At 37.5% G+C, this 22,342-nt stretch overlaps 1 protein-coding gene across 1 annotated transcript in view; it reads left to right on the top strand.

Annotated features, from left to right (window-relative positions):
• Positions 1-21,540, top strand: part of LOC136857914 (uncharacterized) — a 175,974-nt gene extending 154,434 nt beyond the window's left edge. The window contains exons 36-39 of the mRNA XM_068225176.1: positions 7,834-8,039; positions 14,246-14,437; positions 20,337-20,363; positions 21,301-21,540. Coding sequence (XP_068081277.1) covers positions 7,834-8,039; positions 14,246-14,437; positions 20,337-20,363; positions 21,301-21,305 — 430 coding nt within the window. The 3' untranslated portion in view covers positions 21,306-21,540. The remainder of the gene's footprint in view (positions 1-7,833; positions 8,040-14,245; positions 14,438-20,336; positions 20,364-21,300) is intronic.
• The last annotated feature ends 802 nt before the right edge of the window (positions 21,541-22,342 follow it).

Below are 22,342 nucleotides of genomic sequence, written 5' to 3'. Positions count from 1 at the left end.
ATTGTATACTATCCCGATCTACATCCAACACATTGATGATTTGTTGAAGTGAGATAAAATTACGCATTTACTATACTAATATATTGAACCCATGACATTTGTGTCATAAGGAACCAGAATCCCAAGGTCATTACATGAGGTCCGATATAAATTACGAGTCGGGTGCTCAACCTACATTTTTTATCTCTGACCAGAGACGGCACGTAGAGGGTAGGTTTTAGTTCTCATTCTCACGTAAAAGAAATTACATCACTCGCACGTGGAAAGGGAGCATGGATGCAGTGAAATATTTGTTCTAATAAAAAGTATACTTTAGAAATAATTGGCAACGAAACTACTGTAACAATTGTCAGGAAATTATAAGTGAAACAATTTGGTCATTTATGATAGAGATTTAGATCACTAAATAGCTTCAGAAGGAAATTTGCCAAAAAACGCGCCTGTTAGTTTAAACTCTGATACATTAACCAAATATAGTGTCTATCTTATGAGGTAATTTAACAGTTCAATTCGTTGAGAGAAATTCTTAAATGCTCACCAATAATATTGCTACTAAATTAACAATTACGTGTTACAGTGGAACCTGTCTTCAATACATTTTTATGGGGTAGGAAAAGTGTTTGTAAACTTCTCATCGGCAAGTAAGAATAGCATGAGAGTGGGAGAAAAACTATAAAAGAGCGACGCGCCATCTTGGAATCACGCATTGTGTCAATTGAATTCTAGAAGAGACCACGCATTTCCGAGGAACTCTATAAACCAGCGTTTAAAAAATTAAGTCAAAAGAGAAGACAGGTTTTGACCGAGGTGGCTATAGTGTAATCTCCAAGTGGAGATAGGTTTTGAATCATCACGTCATTTTTCAGGGACAGGTAATAGACGGTCATTCTAATGCCACGATCCTGCAAATTCCTGCAACTTAAATGTAAATAATCAAATCATTTTAAAATATTGCAAGTGCGGTTCGGTATTCCACAGACTTGTTCGGTCCGTGCAAGGAAGAAAGCGTGTGAAGGGTATATTTTTTTGCTTATGTCATTATTTTCAGGTAAATAAAATAAAAGGGAAAATGTTTGTAAAGCCCCTATCTGTCGAGATGGCTAAATAAAACGATTGGGAGGCTGATGAATCTGTTATGATGGAAGGAGGTAAGCGACTCGAAAGGTAGGTGAATTATCACCTTGTAAAAATGCTTTTACTTTCATGATGTCACCGTTTCTCTTGTGTATGTATCTGTGACTCATTTTGGTCACCATTTTATTTCGTGAAAAGGTCCGGGAAATAATATGACAAAAGGTCATTTGTTTTATTTCCTTGGATAACCGGGGAGTCGCGAAAATAGCGTGTGAAATGTTGTAGAGTAGAGATTTGATGGTTGAGAAACGAATTCAGTGTGTAAAATAAAGTGTTATTTCCGTACGTTTATTTTCTGTATTTGTGGTTTATCAGAGTTAAGATATTAATTTAACGTAAAATACTGTTTGACGTAAAGACGAAATTTATGTAAGAGTATTTAAAAGAAAAGCTTTCACGGCCGCAGATCTTACGATCACGGGATTAGAACCAACTTTTGGGTGGTTAGGCCGTGTGCGTTTGCAGAGTTTTACACACTGCTCAGCAGTGGCAGACCAACCACGTGGTCCCGCCATGTTGGCAAATAGGGGTTGCTAACCTGCTAAAGGAGAAGTGAATTCTCCGTTCCCAAAAATATGTTCTCCCCATGGAGATACAATTTTACAAGAAGGCCTTCACTGCCGCAGAGCTTACGATCACGGGAATAGAACCAGCTTTTGGGTGGTTAGGCCTTGTGCGTTTTCAGAGTTTCGCCCAGACGTGCCATTAGGGCTCATCAGTTGTAAGAGTATTCTGTGCTTGTTCATTTAAAGCTGGCGTGAAGGCATACCACCTTGTTAAGCGATGTAAATATTTATCAAGGAAAGTTACGAGGCGAGATCGATTAAAATTTGTTATAGGGGAATGCTATTCCAATGTCCGAAAAACTGTGTAGAATTGATGAGAAGGAAATAACGGTAAAAATTTGTTTTGCAAGTCAAGATTGTGAATTCCGGTTTTGGAAATATTAGATAAAGGTATGCGGGGAGAGATGGTTAATTGTCACAGAGTGTTTGTGTAACGGCGTTGAGGGTCACCCGAGAGAGATTTTCCCTATTAATGTCGTGTCAAGATTTGTTGTGTTAAGCAAGTGCTCAAGTATTGCGAAATGGGAAGTAAGAAAGATTTGTGAATCAGGTTGTTGAAATCCTGTAGTGTTGATGCTCGGATGTTCAGTTTAGAAAACCCGAGGAGTTATTTTGTGTAAATTATTGAGAAGGGAATAGGACCATGATATATAAGAATGTTTGAGTGACGTCTTAAAGTAAATCACTTCGCATAATCTATGTGGGTCAAGAATTATATATTTTGTGAATTGCCAGCGAGATCGTGTTTGTTGTCTCGTTTAATGCCAGTTAAAACACGACAAGCAGCCATGTGTGTGTCGTCTGCGATAACAGCAGAGGGGAGATTTGTTCCATTATCTCGACCAGCCGTTAGAATAGAGCTCGCTACTCGAAAGGCACTAATTGTATTTGTCATGTGTGGTAAAGTGTTTGAGATCAGATTTCGTTATTTATAATAGCCTCATTTAATAAATATTTGAATTCCTTTTTTTTTTTTTTTTTTTTTTTTTGAAGCGAGGGAAATGAGATGATTATGTTGGGAGTAACACTTTTCAGGGATGTCGAAATTTGAGAATCAGTAATGTTGTTTGACATAATTCGAGGGTTGTACAGAGTCTTGCTTTATTTTAATGTCACGAAGTGATGTGACATGGATGCTTTTTTTTGCGTTGGGTGGTCATTTATACAGATTGTAGTGTTTAACGTTAGAATTATCCAAGCTAGTTTCTCAATAATTGCTACTGTTAATGTAAACTTGTTGAGTGACGTCATGAAATAAATAAATAGTACTGGATACTATAAAATGTATCGCGTTTCCAGCAGTAACAAAGAAAGTGAGCAATAAATAAAACAAGACGACTATGTAACTGAAATAATCAGGGATTTTAAAGAAACCATTCGTCCGGGTGGATAAACTTTGTTGTTAATTACGATTATGAGATTACTTCAGTTTATTAAATTATTGGATTCAATGAAATCGTATTTGAGAATCAACTTAAAACCAAGTGACTAACTTGAAAATGTATTCTGGAAATAGTTTATTTTGCTGGGAAATTTCAACTTGTTAATGTAACGATTAAGGGGACATGCCCGACAGTAAAGGGACTTTACTGCCACACGTGTTGTGAGCGATTGTTGTCGTTGTTGTTATTATCATTTTTAATTTTTTTGTTGAACATCATATGTGCTGGGGATTTATTCATGTGGAAACCTTGGTTATCAGCTGCTGTAATTTAATATTAAATTCATCCTTCATCTTAGAAATTTGGATGGTCATTGGGACATCAACCCCAGGGACATAGATAGGTCCATTATCCATTATAGAATCATTTTCCTTGCGGTAATCATCCACAATGACTTTCACGTAAATCATAAATTTAGATGTCGGTCAATGACATAGTCGCAGGTCACATTGATTCAATTAAGGGTCCGTGCCGTACACCCACTGTGTGGCACATACTGATTGGACTGCCTTAATTATACCAAGAGTCCAGAGCTCGTGCTACGGGGGCTGGATCAAAACGAATCATCCTGATGGTACATGCAGTCTCACATGGAAGCTGATTTTAGGGATCTCCAGACTTTCTGTATTTCACTCTTAACTTAGGACAGTGGTTTCTAGTAAGGATGCCTCTCAGGCACTTGTTGTTATTTTTTTTATTACGGACAAGATTGAGTTCGTGATAACGCGTCATGTGTCTCTTCGACTTTATTTTAAAAGGTATTTAAATAAACATCAGTTTCTTTGAATCGATGTCTCTTTTTAGTAGATAGATCGAGTTACTGAAACCCGCGTCTTACCTAAGCAAGTGACGAAGAACACTAGACGACCCAAGAGAAAGATCTCATGTCTATTGCTGATATGTAAGGAAGGTAGGTATACTTAAAGGACCTTAAAGGGTTCAATAAAATGGCGCGCCAACGTGAGACGTGAGTCACTTGACAGAGAGGGCTTAGGTCACTCAACGAAGAGATTTTTGACATGTTGTGCACCAGTAAAATGGAAAATATTATGCGCCAAAGTTGAAAGGATTAAGGCATGAGAGGTCATCGTTGAGGTATAAGCCACGATGAAAACATATAATACAATTGAGGGTAGGCCTAATCTCGAGAGAATAGGTAAACGCCCGATGAGCAAGGCTAGGAGACAAAATGATGATAGGAATTGATTGACTAAATGAGAGTTATAAATTAAAGGTTATGAAAGGATAACTTTTCAAAATTTGAGACACTGATTTTGGGAGTCGTAACTGATCACTTTGATCATGTGAACGTTGGATGTCACATTTTTGTTCAATAATAGTAAGATAATGTATTGTAAAAATTTATATTCTCAAGGTAGGAGAGTATTTACTATTACAGTGTACCTTAAACGGGCCGTGCGGGAAAATAGAATGTGAATAATGCATAGAAAAATATGTCTGGGACCCATAAAAGTGAATACCCTGCCTAAACGGTAAGTCCCATTAAAAACTGAAGCAGAGCAGGTGTACTTAAAATTTAATTTGCCGGAAAAAATATGAATTTTCTTTCTAACTCCAAGAATTTTTTATATTGGAACGATTTTCTGTGCTTCGGCGTATAATTATGACCGTTTGTTTGTGATTTCCTTACCTTTATGGAAGAAAATAAGACAAAAATGGCAAAAGTTGCATAATTAAATTCGAGAACAGTTATAAGCATTCGTTTGTGATTTACGGTGGCCGCTCAACTTCTAGCCTTGTATTTACTTTCCACTGTAACCAAGTACAAATCATACATAAATGACTCCGCTTCAATTTCAGGACCATACACTGGCATCGCCTTTGACTGGCAAGGAACACGAAATGATTAAACAAACGACAAAATAAAAACAGAAACACACTCAGTCAGCTATCATGGCATGATGGTTCACTCTAAGACATTGCTCTAATATACTGTAATATAACAGAGATTGTTTTAACTCTCGCTCAATTACAGCCTTCATGATTCTTATCAAGTCGTTATGAGAAATTTTATAGATATGTCTTGGAAACAATGGTATTCAGGGAAAAGTTTTACACGCTACCTAAATTGTCACATATATTCCAATAATAAAATATTAATATTCTTCATTCTTTCCTTATATTTCTACCGCTTTTTCACACCTGTGGGATCGCAGGTGAGACATATATGTATGTATGTTTGTATGTATGTATGTATGTATGTACGTATGTATGTATGTATGTATGTATGTATGTGTGTGTGTGTGTATATATATATATGCATTTGGCCCTGTTTTCCGGCCGGATGTCCTTCCTGACGCCAACCCTATATGGAGGGATATAGTATTGCGTGTTTCTTTTTTTTTTTTTTTTTGCTAGTTGTTTTACGTCGCACCGACACAGATAGGTCTTACGGCGACGATGGGACAGGAAAGGGCTAGGAGTGGGAAGGAAGCGGCCGTGGCCTTAATTAAGGTACAGCCCCAGCATTTGCCTGGTGTGAAAATGGGAAACCACGGAAAACCATTTTCAGGGCTGCCGACAGTGGGGTTCGAACCTACTATCTCCCGAATACTGGATACTGGCCGCAATTAAGCGACTGCAGCTATCGAGCTCGGTATTGCGTGTTTCTGTGGTGGTTGGTAGTGTGCTGTGTTGTCTGGTTATGAAGAGGAAAGTTTTAGGACAAACACAAACATCCAGTCCCCGGGCCAGAATAATTACCGTAATCAGATATGATTAAAATCCCCGACCCGGCCGGGAGCCGGAATCCAGTGAATCGAAGAAATCAACACTAACCATTCAGCCACTGAGTCGGAGAATAATAAAATATTAATGTTAAACGTATTAATTTTCCCTTTGAATTTGTACTTAGGCAGATACACACTGAAGGACCGCTTATTGCGTTAATATTGCTGCCATGTTGCTTTTCCGTCCATTGCCAGTTCCTTTAAGTATTTCGGAAAACTACAGAGTCATTCTGTGAGTAGAAATGGAGGTAGAGATCGAGTGTCTGTTATTACAATAAAAACTTCCTTGCTCGATTGTGACTGCCAAGAGGCAAGAGGGCCTGCCAACATGTTGAAAACTCCCCAACTCGATTGTGACTGGCTTAAGTAAAGGGGCCTACCTTTACTATAAATACTCTCTAAACTGGTCTTCCATGATAAATGACATATCGATGGCCTAGAATGAAAACCTTGTATCTCACAAAGTTCTTCCTGTCCATTATTTCCCTTAAGACTGGTCACGCCTCCCAGCCACACATGAATATGCAGTCCATCAGAACAATGTTCGTTGTGTTCTTTATTCCTATGCCGACGTGTGAAGGAAAATGAACCTTACCGTACCGTACTACAGGAAAGTATGTCTGCGTGACGTATTTACTAAATCCTAGAGTATAATTTTTATAAGGTTCATTTTCCTTTACGCGTCAGCATAGGAAAATAAACCCAACGAACATTGTTCTGATGGACTGCATACCCAAATGTGGCTGGGAGGCGTGACCAGTCTTAAGGGAAATCATGGATAGGAAGAACTTTTTGAGATACGAGGTATTCAATCTAGGCCATCGATATGGCGACCTCCCAGTCGTTATTCTTGGGTAACGCTCAGAGCTATCAACTTTAATAAAATGTTATTCATAAAGTGTACAACGCTTCACAAAGAATTCGGTACAAAATATAGAATTTCGTAGCGAAGAACGGGTACATCAGCTAGTTAGTAATACATTTAATATACGTATATGTCTCACTAATTAATCATTTAACAGTATCATGATAATAAATGTAGATAACTTACACAAATTTCAAATTATCGCAGATTATTGAGATACATGCAACAGTTTATTTCTTCCTTTCTCAAAATCATGTTCAATGTTAGATGTTACGATTCCCGTACTTCCTTTTAAATGTTTTTCACTACCCTGGGATTATCGTTTGGATTTCAAATAAATAAGGTTCTCACTCCCATTGCTTGGGCAATGATATGTTCCATTTCTTAAGGCAAGTAGATCCTGTAGACATCAAAAAGGAACACAGAGACAAATTTCGCTTTTCATTCAGAAGTACTTGGAATATCAGTTAGTTCTATTTTTAAAATTTGCAGGCACTGTCTCAACAACAACACGAAAGTTTAATGAAAATAATTAATGAGATTTTTTGAATTTTTGAATATCCCATAATATCTTCTTGAAATGATCATTAGAGAAGCATAGTATATTCAAATATTATTTAATTTTAATGTTTTAAGAGTTTCAGACCGCATATACTATAGTAGCGTGCAGCACGTTGTTTACATTGACTTTAATTCAGTCGGTATGTAATTTTATGTGACTGTTTGTATCGTGATCATAGCAACGTGTTAAATCATACAAAGCGTAATAGATCTGTGTGTTCCTTGTAAGTGAACTTGAACACGTTTCACATTATTTTAAGAAACACCGTTTCACACTTTATACATATCTACAGTGCCGCTAAAGTCTGCCACAATGATTACAAACAAGTCATCCCGAGTCCTTTGTATTCATCTTCTTCTTCTGATTTTTTAAAATTATTGTTACAATCGTCTCTATTTCTAGGTCAGTTATCTCGTCATACTTGATATTCAGACTTATTTCCGCGATTTCTGTCTGAGTGGATAGTGAAGTATTTTACTGTATGTAACTCTGATCCTCACGTTTTCTACTCTAGGTTGTCAGAACGTCGTTCTGCCGGTGTGGTCACATTCAGCAGCGATGCTACAGTGGACGTCTCAGCCAGTAGCGATGACACTTGCACATTCCTCAGCGACGTAAGCGCCATCAGGTATCCTCGAGGTGGCACTAATCTAGCTCAAGCTCTTCAACTCGCTAATAACGAGTTAGAGCAGAATGCTGTGCATGATTTCACTGTTACTTGTAAGTAATTCAGATTTGCTCTCATAGGTGTAGCCTAATCAATCCAGAAGTTTCACGTTAGTTTGTGTATTTTCCACACTACCCTTGTGTATTCATTTTTCTCTCTATTCACTGGTGATATTTACTATCGTAGGAGATCACTAAATTTTCTAATTTTAATTTTTTTGTCTAGTCTGAAGAAACGAATTTCATTCAGCTAAAATACATTAACACAATTTCAGCTACACTGTACTATTCTAGATACTCTAAAAAACCCATTACATTATTATAAAGATAAATATATTTATTGTGAGAACAGGTATTGCAATGAAATCCTATGCATTTTATTTTTAAAATCTCAAAATTACTATTTTTGAATTAAGGCGTTTGGCTTGTTAACGCGTAATATCCAGATGTTATTATTTCACCGTCGTATTTATAGACGTGGTATACAGTACACGGGAGTTCACATATACATTATATGGAATGGAAACATTTGGAGGTAAAATATACTTTCTTAACTGATATTAAAATCTTCAATTTAAGACCTCGAGACACTTTACCATTTATAATCTACGTTCAAGTCATTTGTTTCCCTACAGGATTCAAGAGCCTAAATGTAAGGTAAGAAGGCATTTCGTTGATAGATTGTTCCCGTTTCAATTCGAATTCCACAGTAAAAATTAGTAGGTACACTCGCGGCCATTTGTCTTGCCGCTTCTTTAATGTCGTACTAACACCCTGAGAAATTTCGGTGACGGAGGGATGGGAAATGGCTAGAATTGGGAAGGTACCGGCCATGGCTTTAATTAACATACAACCAGGGGCGGTTTCTCCATCAGGTTGCAGGTTTGCACTACCCCCATTCAATTTTTATGTTTATTTTAGGTAGAGTTTTATCATTTGGATTACTCAACTACTGTATTTTCATTCAGCAAGACAAATTTTCAAGAATATGAGAGAACAAATATTGACTACAGGGTACTTTACAAGCCGGTACCCTTAGATATTCACTGCAGGAGCCGAAAAGTTTTCAGCAGGAAGTCATCCTGAGGTAGGATGAAACTTGGGCTGCTCGAGGGGTGCGCGGGGCTGCTAGAGGGGAGAGCTGGGGGAGGAGAAGATAGGCGTGGCTTCTTATACATTGCTTAAATGGAGGTTTATCAACCTGGCTCCTCCTACCACGGCTGACTAGATCCCTCGCTGCGCTAAGGAGCTACCTAGAGCGAAGCATCAAATTGGCCGTGCTCCTACGTAACCAATTACTAGCGAAGTCGCTAGAGACCGTTGCTGCTCAATGTGAGATTCTGTTATAGAACAGGAGTGCCATCTAGCGACACTGGATGGAAGTTCATCTGCTGGATCACGGCCTGTTGGATCCTTCGCTGCGCTCCGTAAGGAGCTAGCTAGAGCTATTCGTCCTCGCTAGAGAGACGCATCAAGTCGGCCGTGGCTGGATGTGTAATTAAAGTCTCTAAATTTGATAATAAACACCGCCATTTCTTTCAGTATAGTCGTGAGCTTCGTTATGTGCGTATAAGCTAAGTAGCTTATTGATTTCATTATGTAAACAGTCATGTCAGCATGTGTGTTTTTATTATTGTGCGTTTTCATCAGTTAGTGGCATTTCGCCAGATCATGAATTCGGCGCAGTCTTTAATGTCTAAGCCGTTTCCGCAACGGACTGCCGAGGAACAATCTGAGGTGAAACGAATGGGAAGGCCCACGCGACGTTTAATTTCGAAACCAGATACGTTACAAAAGGGTATTTTTCAATACCGGAATTAGGCTACCTCAAAGTGTTTCATTTCAGTATGGTAAAAGAGTTTTTAAATGAAAAAATGTTAATGCGTTATGGTAATATTCCTGAAAATAGAAATGTAAAATGTTTGTGTTATATTTAATAATAAAAAAGTATTGTTGATGTATCTGGATTTGAAAATTAGCCTGTAATCATAATATATCATTGGTAAAAATTGTGCACCACTGAACTTTTAAACCATCAGCCGCCATTGCATACAACCCAAGCATTTGTCGGTTGTGAAAATGGTAAACCATTTAATATCACCTTTAGGTCTACCGACGGTAGAATTCAGACTCACTATCTCTCGAATCCAAGCTCACAGCTGCGCGACACTAATCATACGGTCAAGTCGTCCGGTACCCTCACGGCTATTAGACATAACTTCATCAATCATCACTGATCTGAATTTAGGGCAATCGTGAGCATTATCTTGAAACAATATCTTTAGTAAGATTGCGGTACAGTTGAAGAAATATTCACACCTTGAAATGTATTGTGGGGTTAGAGCTGGAAGGCCTAAAAAGCAACGTTGCTAGCGGTGACGAGGCGTCATATTGATTCATGTAAACATCAGACGTTACTAAACCACTCGAAAATTCTGCCCCAATCCTGCCGTAAACTATCACTAACGTTTTGTGCACCCATGGTAGTGAATTATTACACCGTAATAGCGGTGTGTCTTGATTTACCAGTACGAACAGAATTTGTAAACCACAACGGGTAGCCAGTGTCTAACTTCATTTACGACCGAATATCGCTTTATTGATTGTCAGCTCTGCATTATTTTGTACGAATGTACAGCATGTTGAGAATATAAACTTCAAAAATATAATTTGTCGCTGGATCCTCGTACAGTAAGTAAAATTGAACCAAGGTACTACAAAGCTAATGCAGAGAGCTGGCAGTTCTCATCAACGCTGTTGGATAGCATACACAGTACCTCTCGGATGAAACTATCTTTACAATGATCCATTGTCAGACAGACTTTGTAGTACTGGAGTGAAATCTTAGTGGAGTTAGAATATCTGATTCATAATTTACACGTAACAGATATAAAAGTAAAAGTAATGAATGCTGGTAAAAGCAGATGAAAACAATAACAGGAGCGTACTCGAATTGAGGAGATACAGGCTATGATAGTAAACGAAATAAGTGCCAAGGATTGCTTCAAGTGGCTCACTGCGCCTTCCTGTGTTCCAGGGAGAGTGTTTTGAGATCCTCAGTAAATGTGTGCTTTCTTGAGTGTTATGTCATCTGTTGGTGAAACATTCGTACTACATAAACTTGAATGTCTCTTGTATACACGTATTACCACTATTGTCGCTTTTGGTAGTATTCATTGGAGTTCCATATATATTCAATTCTCGTATCTAGTAGCTGTCATGAGACTGTAGTTAACAAACATGGCAGCGTCGAAATAAAAATTATTGCTAAACGAATCGGATATTTTACAACCTTTTGACGAGGGTAGTGTTTTCAATGAAATTGATAGTGAAAGTAATTCTGAGGACATTGAAAATCCAGGAGACGCTGGAGGAAATTTGGATATTTTTTCAGATGACGGTACACCCTTGCAGACAAGTGGGAAATTGCTCTGTATGTGCGATGACATCAGAAAAATGAGGGCGATCCAGATATTGGAGTTCAGAATGTAATGTGGGAGTCCATGAAAAATGCTGGGATAAATTCGAGCACTTCTTCGCAACAAGGAAACACAAAAGGAAAATAAGACCAGGAAGAGGAAGTAGAATCATCATAAGCTGCAAGAAAAACGTGGATGTTTTCTTTTTCCCTATTGTGAAATTAAGATGTCTAGAAGTCCTAATTATATTCAGATTTTCTTGAAACTTTCAGGATAATTTTAGCATTGTATGGAGAATATTTTTATATTTCCTTTTTATCATAATGATATTTTTTATGCAATTTCACTTTGTATTTTCAAGATAACAAAAATTAAAACCAAAAAAAGTTTGCTTTCTATAAAGAATTATTAGTTCTAATATTTTCATTTCTTATATGTTTTATGGTGAATTAACTACTTCTGAAAATAATTGTGCATATATTGCTGGTTTCTGGTAATATTCAGCGATTTCATAAAATGTTTTCTAAACCTCTACATTTTCAGCATTAAGAAATGGCACTACGGAATATAGCATTTGCACTTGTAGGGTAATAAACTCGATAAAGGAAGCTATGCGCATCAACCGGCGTAGTGAAGGGGCCATGTGTGGGGAATGGAGAAGGTTAGGTTACCTAGGAGAATAATGGACTCGGTAAAAGAATTAAAGGGACAGGAAAACGACGATGGTTAGACTCAGTTTCTAATTATTTAAGAGATATGCAAGGCACCAGCGCTAATAAAAGTATTAGGATTGTTTAACACACTGAGGCTCATAGACTGAACGATGAAGGGCATTAGAATCTATAATGATGATGATGATGATGATGATATATGTATGTACGTCCATCATGGTGCTTCTGACATTTCCAGGCTTGCCCTCTCACAGGTTTTTCCTTTTTTGACAACGTTACTATTCATTACCCTACTTTCAAAGGTTGCTCCATTTATCTGAACAAGATCAGCTTCGTAATGTATTTTTCTTTGGAAGTCACCTCTGGAATTTAATGTCTTAGAAATCCTGTCGAAGGGTCAGATTGGATAGTGTTTAGGTACGCCAGAACCGTGCGAGTAGATCTATAAGCAGAGGAAGAGCGCTATTATTCCAGTGTAAATGCCAGGGAATCTGATTTATCTTCAAATATGTTACTTAATGTGCGTTTAAGACAAAAAAAATTACTACTAGTTAGTCATACATCATTTAATATCGTCGCTTCACCGGTAAAAGGTTGTAATCCACAAAGCTCTTCCTATCGATTATTCTCCTTAAGACTGGTCACGCCTCCCAGCCACATATGGTTAACTTATGCAGTTCATCAGAACAAATTTTGTTGTGTTCATTTTCCTATGCCCATGTGTAAAGGAAAATTAACCTTACTGTACCGTACTATACGAATGTATGCTTGCATTACGTATTTACGCACTCCTATTGTATAATGCATGTTAGATTTATTTTCGGTTACTCATCGGCATAGGAAAACGAACACAACGGATATTGTTCTGATGGACTGCATATCCATATGTGGCTGGGAGGCGTGGCCAGTCTTAAGGAGAATAATCGATAGAAAAAGCTTTGTGGATTACAAACTTTTACCGGTGAAGCGACGATATTAATAATTGTGTTACCGGGCGAGTTAGCCGTACGGTTAGGTGCGCTCTACCGTGAACATGGATCCGGGAGATAGTGGGTGCGAACCCTACTACCGGCAGCCCTGAAGATGGTTTTCTGTGGTTTCCCATTTTCACACCAGGCAAATGTTGGGGCTGTACCTTGATTAAGGCCACGACCACTTCCTTCCTACTCCTAGGACTTTCCTCTCCTATCGTCGCCAAAAGACCTACCTGTGTCGGTGCGACGTAAAGCAAGTTGTAAAAATAAAAAATAAATGCTCGAATCCTGGGCCCTGTCACCGCTATATATAAAGGCTCGAATAGCAAGTTGTTGACATAATGGAGAGGTTATATCTTAATGACAGGCGCATATGGTAATCATTGAAAATCACTGAGCGTACGGGAAATAATGATATATGGTCTATTAGGTCACGTGATCAGTATATGTAAATTCTGAGCTTGGAATCTAATCTGAAATTTATCCAGTTCACGAAACACACGAAACATTGCTTTGTGACTGAAATAATTATTGATATTATCATCTGGGCTTCATTACAGCTGCATTTTCTCAACAATACTTATTAATGGTTGTGTGGAATTAGGACTTTGGGATTAAATACAGTTAAGAGCTATGGACTATTGGATACAAATGTATAGTTTCCCTGACATGAACATGATGAAATAATTTCTTTCGAATAAGATTAATATGTGGCCCAGCAGCTTAGTTCGTTCAAATCCCACTGTCGGCAGCCCAGAAAAAGGTTTCCCGTTGTTTTCCCATTTTAACACCCGACAAATGCTGGGGTTATTCCATAATTAAGACCACGGTCCCCTTCTTCCCACTCTTAGACCTTTCCTCTGTCACAGTCGCAAAAGAGCTATCTGAGTCGGTGCAACGTAAAGCACATAGTAAAGAAAAGAAGATGATTAATCAAAGCACTCCAGTTAACTACAAATGCCATGTCCACAGGAGAATATAAAGTACAATGACATAATGCGTCGTACGGAATTCATCACGAAATAAGTGCACTGGCAACTAAACCAATAACTCCTAGGAAACATTTGTACAACAATGTCCGTAATTATTCACCTCCATAGAATTAATATAATTTCATGTAATGATAAAAAAACATGCGTCCCAGTCTCCTGTGAATCAGCAGCAATGAAAGCTAATTCATTTCTACTTTGTTCTAGTCCTGATTACGGATGGAGTTAGCACCACAGATCCGACAGAGTCTGCTGCTGTTCTCAAACGAGGTGGTAACCCATTTTTCGCCATCGGTGTTGGAGATTATGATGCTGAACAACTGAAATCCATAGCGACGTACTTCTACCCTATTAGAGACTTCGACATTTTTAACTCGCTGAAGAATGTGCTTGAAACTGGTAAGTTAGACTATGTGAACAAAAACCGAAGGATATATATTTATATGCCACATCCAACGTTACTTACACCTCCTTTACAGAAAAGATTATTGACATGTATTCATAACCCCTCCTTACGAAAGTATAAATATATTATAATTCATTGAAATAATAGTCCGCAAAATTGAACTTAATTGGCCTAGGAGTATTAAGATTCTTGATAAACAAACTGTTTGCCATATAGCATTGCACAGAAATGTGATTAATTAACGAGAAAAAGGACAATTGACTCAATATGTTATTTTATTCTACTTCGAAAACATGTTTCAATTACTGATATAATTTGGAGATATCTTTCTAGAAAATAGTGTACGTACTAGGTACGCAAATAACTTAGTGGAATTATCCTATATTTAGGGCTCGTCTGCCTCTCATCTGAAAGCACTAGATTCATCTGCTACCATTTTGCTTCCGTCATTGATACACAAATAATTGTTAATAATTTGTATTCATATTTTTTGTTCATATCTACCACCGATTAAAATGTAACTTGATCTGCGTTCTTTTTCATTTAAACTACGTATTTTGAAACAATATATTATAAGCACCACAAATGTTAGCTTATACATGCTCAACTTTTCATAGTCTACGGTTTGTCATACACTGATTATTACAGATGTTTAAATCAGCATAGCTAATCATACGTTTGTCATGCTTTCGTCTCGCTAATAGTATAGCACAATATCAAATATTATATATGAGTTGATAGTTTTCAACCTGAGTTGTTCTAAAGGCTATTACGTGACTTATTTCTTGTTTCATTTATATTCCATGCATATTTTAACTTAATCACAATTTTAGAAAATTAATTGATACTTGTTCGAAATCACCGAGTAGATATAATTGTATTTAGTTTCCTTTTCACAGAAGAGCGGACATTTATTTTATGAAGCGTTCAATACCTCTTATTTATAACTTGCTTTGCCGTTCATATTCTACAAACGAAATACGTTGGAATTCAAAACGACTTTCAACATATTAGGTCGTGTTACGTCCATTTAGTACGTGTTAAAGAGATGTTAAGTACAAAACAAAAATGGCCAACCAGACACCAGTGGGATCCGAACCCACAACCTCCCGATTTCGCGTCGGTTGCTCTACCATCTCTTCAACACGTTCTAAATGTACGTAACACTACCTAATAGGTTGAAAGTCGGTTTGAATTACAATGCGGTAGTGAAAATTAAATATTCATTGAAATACGTTGGAATTCAAGTACACAGGTGCCAGCTCATTTGAAATTGACATTTAAACAGTTTATACATGCATCATCCCAACGTTGGATTTCAAAGTCTAAAATATATCTAATTACGCACCCATTATATTGATTTGGGCATAATAACCGTAAGAATTTTATAGATAAATTTGAAGCATTAAACATTCAATTATAATGTCACAGCTGCATTGTTATGAGTGAGTTTAACATTTCAAACAGTGTAGCATGTGTCATTTAAGAAGTGTTGTAATTCTGTGATGAGGTTTTCTGTTCTAGTTTCAGAGAAAATACGTTTCAATTTATCTCAGTTAAAGTTTGGTCCAGAAATAGGCAGAGTCAGTTGGTACTGATTGGTATTCAAAGGACCGGGAATGAGTTTACTTGGTAGAGTAGTTACAGGTAGAGAATATTTAACCGAGCCGTTTTACAAAATCTAGGCCATACTGTACAATATTCTCAAATCGTTTAATCAGAAGCTGCAGTCTGATGTTACACATATACAGTAATAATTATTCTCGACCAAAGATTCCATATTGTTTATTTAAGAGTGTACCACAAGAAGTCTGAAGCTCGTTCCTTCACGGTTTAGATACCAGTACTTCAAAAAAGAATACTTCATTTATCAACTGCAACATATTCCTCATTAGCCATGAACTTGAATATTTTGACAGAAGTAACAATTTGATAATTAGTGATTCCAAAATATGAACCCTAGCTCTGAATTTGACTTTTTTTGAATGGTCAAGGGAAAAATACAGGTAAGTCAACATTTTTGTCGTAATCGAGTTAGCGGTGAAATACTGGGCATCGGACCAAGCTTAATTTAGTTTACTACATTTTGAACTTCAGTTATTCAGTGCATGTGATTTTTTAACCTTTTATTTGTTTATCTAGTAACTTTTCGAAACTAAAATTTTGTTTTCTGTGTTCAGGAGGAAGTTGAATAACCTACTTTTCCTCTGACCCTTCATTTTACGATTATTCCGTCCGTGTTAGCTCTTACACTCCGCTGCACATGTTATCAGACAATATTCGCGTACACAAGTTCTTCCAAGACATGCGCGCTAATCTACATGACAAAGGACACACATTTCCTTAAAATATTAAACATTTACAGTGAGGAAGCAGAAGGCTATTAACTATGTTACTGAGTCTCAAAACACTTAGTTCAAAAATTACACCGAAGAGAAGACCACTTGATCAAGTATGCACAGTTGTTTGTTGTTTGCTAATTAATTCACCTTTGCTAAATATATCGACCACTACTCACACTCTATACCAGGGCCATCCAGCAATTGCGCTCCGAGAGCGCCCGCGCTCGGGGAGCACTGGGCAGTCAGACTAGCGCTCCTTCCCCTACCACCACCACAGCGTGGCAGGGAGGAGACCTGAGACAGACGATGTTCAGACCGCGCTGACCAGATACGTACGTACAGTCGTGCGGCCGATGGCTTTTGTGAGTTTGTTGACATCAAACTGATAGGGCTGTTTTTCCGTAACAAATATAACTTACCGCATACACAAATCGAAAGGTATTCCGATGTATCGAATATGCAGGAAACGAAATCAAGTGTTAAGTAAAGAATAGTGTGATTCGTTAAAAAGTGAAATTTTAACATCTCTGAGAGGAAAATTCAACAAAATTTTACCAATACGTACAGAGAGCCCAGACCTTGAGTGACTTTTACGAGCTTTCAGTTTTGGAGCAAACAATCTTCTCTACATTGGGTACAATATTTCTGGACACAGCTTTTCTTAAACAATTGAGCAAGTTTCTATCGCTCATCGCTGCACGATGTTTAGTTTTGGTAAACTTAAGAACCGAAAAGAAACGATCACAAATGTACGTTGAGCCGAACAAATGGGGGTATTCTTCTTGCGGTAAGCCGTTGTAGAATTCTTCTATACTTTGTGACATTAGAAAGCGGTCTTTAAGACGAACATTTTACTGCAGTTCAATCAACTCTAATTGAAATAGTTGTGGAACACTGTCTGACTAAGAAAAATGGTCGAACAAATACATCTAACACCGCTTGGAGTTCTGATAATTCTGAAAATTTCTTTTCAAACTCTTCTTGTAATTGGCGAATTACCTGCAAGTACTCATCAAAGTCGACACCTTCTTTCACTGCTTCAAGCAATGGAAAATGTCCTGCGTTCCTTGCCCTCAACTGGTTTTCCCACAAAATCAATTTTCTTTTGAGCGCTTGATTTTTCCCCCACCAAATCGCAGATATTGTGCTTTTCGCCCTGGAGCGATGTGTTCAAATTATTCAGATGGGCAGTAATGTCACTTACGATGCCAAGTCCGCCACTGACTTAGGATCACACAAAAGAACTTCGGGCCGACCTTTCATGTCACAAAAGGTATCTATTGCATTCCACAAGCAAAAAACTCGATGAAGCACCTTCGCCTCGCTCAGCCATTTTATTTCTGCATGCTACGGGATATTCGGATACTCCGCTTCAATGTCATCCAAGAACCATTTGAATTGACGATGCGAGCGATGGGAGCGAAGAAAATTTACCATTCGTACATCTGTTCCCATTACGTGTTTAATTAAGCTTGGTGACTTTTGCACAGATTGCCTCCTGCTGTATCAAGCGATGGATCGCCGCCATTAGGGTACTGCCGCTCTCAGCCATTTATAATTTTACATAGCGGAGGAACCTCGTGTGTAGACCACGTACAAAAGGAACTCCATCCGTCGTTACGCTCGGCAACCGCTCCCATTTTAATCCCATTGACTTAAAAATATCCTCCACAGCTTGGAAAATATCGAAACCGGTAGCGGTGTCTTTGTGAGCTACCAAGTCTAGGAAATTCTCGGTGACCCGAAGATCGTCATCCACCCCTTGAATGAAAATAACGAGCTGAGCTATGTCCGCAATATCGGTTGATTCGCCGAGGGCGATGGAAAAGGATACAACATTTGCTGCCTTCTCCATTAATTGCTGTTCCATATCAACGGTTATATCGTCTATTCTACGAGCAACGGTTTGAAGAGGGAGAGAGATTTTGTCAAATTTCTCAACTAGCTCCATAGGACAAATACTTGCCGCCGCGTCCATTAGGCACTCCTTGATTACATTCCCTTCCGTGAAGGATTTTCCAGCTTTGCCTATTCGCAGCGAACATTTGTAGCTTGCTCCACCGACCGCACTTTCCTCTATCTCCTGTCAGACAAAAATACGGCAAGTCACAATTTTAGTGTTCTTCAGATAATTCAATCATTTCTTCATTCCCGTTTGTAAACAAGCATTTTCAAATTAAAACAATAATACCTTCAGAATAGTGCTGCTTGAAATTTTCTTCCAATTCTTCCAACTTCGATTGGCAACTGGCGTCTGTCAAACCACCGTAATCATCCTTGTGGTTAGCACTGTAGTGCCGTTCTAAACTGTGTTTTTTTAACACATTAAATCTCGGCGGTACACTAAAAATTTGGCATGCCATTTATAACCTGCACAGAAAAATGAAATTTCCCATTCTGCTTTAAAGGCTGCTGCTTCACAAGTCCTTTTTTTTTTTGTATGAAGTTTAGTCATGACAACTGCGAAACTGATTTAGTTACACGCTGTCAACAAAGCGCATTGGAGTAGCTCGCTCAGCCAGCCAAGTTCTCTCACCACTACCAAAACCACCTTCCCCCAAAGCGCTTGGAGCACTGGCTTAGAGCGCGGCCAGAGCGCTAGCGCTCGGGGAGCGCTGTTTGGATGGCCCTGCTCTACCAACCAATTATTTCCTAGGAACTGGGGTAGATTGCGGTCCTAGGAGGTATTGGTTGAAGGTTAAGAATTAGTTTATGCACTAGAAAGCCAGGAACTCATGAACTTATCTCATATTCCAGTACCCGGAACTAAGTTAATCTACATTCCTTGTGCGGAGGAGAATTTTTCCCAAATTGTGAAGGTGGAAAAATTTATTGTTTCCACCTATTTCCAACAAAAATACAGAAAATACCACTGTGACAGAGGAAATACACTAAATTACATTTTCTACTTTCGTACCTACAGGTTGTTTTGCTATCCTCAAATCAATATGAACATTACAGAGCGTTTTTAAAAGATTTTTATAAATCACATAGACCTGTTTTACATTCATGTCGTTAATAAATTTTTGCTGCTGTTTCCAGATTCGAACCTGGAAAGTATTATATTATTACTTCATTTTATGTTTCATGTAAACTGACATAATTCAAATAATTACAGTTACAATACAACCACAAACACATAAATGGGTTACCACACACTATCTGTAAACACACATTTGCTAAACGTGGTAAACTATTGGAAATTTCCCAAGATCCCGTTCCTTTGTTGTGTAACTGTCTTGTAATCCTTGGCTGTCCACCACCGTGCCTGTTATACGTCATAACCATGAATGTTTCCTAATTCCATACAATCAATCAATCACATGAGCAACGCAAGTACGGTTTGTTTGTTCACTGAAATTACCGTGAGTTGTTTTATTTCTATTAAATTATTATTGACCTTCCTCAATCATTCAATAATTTTTGTCAGAAAGACTAGAATTTCCTAACATACATTAAAGGTAAAATTGATATTTTGCTAAACATATCTGTGAGTTTAGTAATTTACCATACCGATACTCCAACTAAGTTGTTCTTCTATTTGTTACAGACTATGCTAGCAGAACAAATGTTCAATGTAAGTATGAAACAAAATGTTTAATTAAAATTAGTTTGTAGTGCGAGATTCATTTAACGAAAAGAAAATATTATCTTATCAGATATTGGTAAAGGCCATCCATCACTAATATTTAGCTAATATATTACTCTTGTTCACCCTCATTGCTGGATATTAATGAAAGGTTATATTTCAACTACATGATTTATATCTTCATATTTCTTACATTAGAAACAGTAGACCACACAATACCAAAACCTGACGTACAACATACACCCAATAACTGACATACGTGGAGACGAAAATTAGCACGACAATAATTTTAAAATTACGTTGAAAATTAAATGGGTTAAGAAAGTTCTTTCTATATGGTCTGTTTTAAAGTTGGTATTATTTATTGAAGTCCTTGTTCTTGTCGATGTGCATAGGGCCTATTGGTCTCTGTATTCATCTTCACTTGTCATTTGAATAGGTAGTAACCAGAAAAGATTGCATTAAATCTTGAAATAACTTGATCCTCTAATTATAACGTCAGTCATCTCCTTCGCGAAAATTTCCTTTCGATTAAAGCAGGTAGGATTATTTATGAGACAAAATGTATCCAAAGAAGTTAGCTACCCTTTTCGGAACATTTCATACAAGTTCTCTCTTCATTTCGATTTTCATCTGGATACGTCCATTAATTCTCTTTCCAACCGATTCAGTTTTGATTGAATATCTAGCAGTCTACAAGTCAGAAACTTCTTCTTCCCATAAAATAATTGTGTTTTAGTTCAAGACTCAAACATAGAGATCACATGACTGATTTAACAAGGAATAGTTCTACATAAATCACCTTTGAGAAAACGAGTACCTATACTTTAAATAATAATATTTTCATTACCTTAAGCTCACTAATCTAATCACCGTCCATGTCATTATTTTATTTAAACCGTAATTTCAATGCTCTTTGCTGCAGGTTGAGACTGAAGGTTCACTTCGGCAGTAATCGTGCCGTTTGCTGGAAACTGAAGCCGCATAATTTAATTCTTCTCATCACTTCTGGTTTTCAAATATTGTCCCAGATATCCATAATGTTTGCTACATGTAAATGATGTATATACTAATGAGGCTATAGAATGTTGTCATTTATGTATGTGAATTAACTTTTACCATTGTAAGTGAGGCAATACGCAAAATAAACTTCATTTGAGAGCAATGCGATGTGGTCAGTTTCTTCAGTGAATTACCCTAAACTTTCCCAAACATCTAAAATTATCTCATAGATCCGTTTTGTCATGTACATGTGTAGACAATGATATTTATGTTTATACGCACGGTTTTATATACCTAGGCCATTCCATACACTTACCCCTTTTCTCCTCATCGCAGACACCTTCCTCGCATTGTTCCCACCAGTTTGTACCAGAAAACATTCTCACTACCTTCATGTGTCTTACTCGTAGATCATGAATAACATGTAGTGAGTCAACCTAGCTTTCACCTCCATACAACAAGATCGTCGGAAAACAGAACGATGTAGAAAGAAATTCACCAGAGAGCTCGCTTCTTTCTTACAGAATACCGTAGCTCGGAACTGGGAGCTCACTACATTACCCTGCTACACCTTGATTTGTTTCTATTTACTATACTACCATCCTGGAGTTACACGATCCAAGTACTTGATATAATCTAACTGTACCAGTTTTGTATTTCCTACCTCTTAGGTTTTCGTCGAACTGACGTCATTATCATTCTGCACTGTGAAATATTAACCCACGATCAAGGTCGTTTAAGTCACGAAATCACTCGCTTTGTTAGGTGAAAGCCAAATATCCTTATTTCTCTTATCAATTTCGTATGATTCCTTTTGACTTTATTGTGGCCTATTATAATGTTTTTATTGTATACATCTATTAAATAATTTTTAAATTAAATACGACTTGCACTTAAACTAAAACATCAGTCTTGTTTCTAATTAAAACGACATCAAATGATAAAATAAATAGTCTATAAACATA

This window comes from Anabrus simplex, chromosome 1, assembly GCF_040414725.1.
Source record: "Anabrus simplex isolate iqAnaSimp1 chromosome 1, ASM4041472v1, whole genome shotgun sequence".
Classification (NCBI taxonomy): domain Eukaryota; kingdom Metazoa; phylum Arthropoda; class Insecta; order Orthoptera; family Tettigoniidae; genus Anabrus; species Anabrus simplex.
Note: the sequence above shows the minus strand (reverse complement) of the source record. Positions and strands in the feature narration are given on the sequence as shown.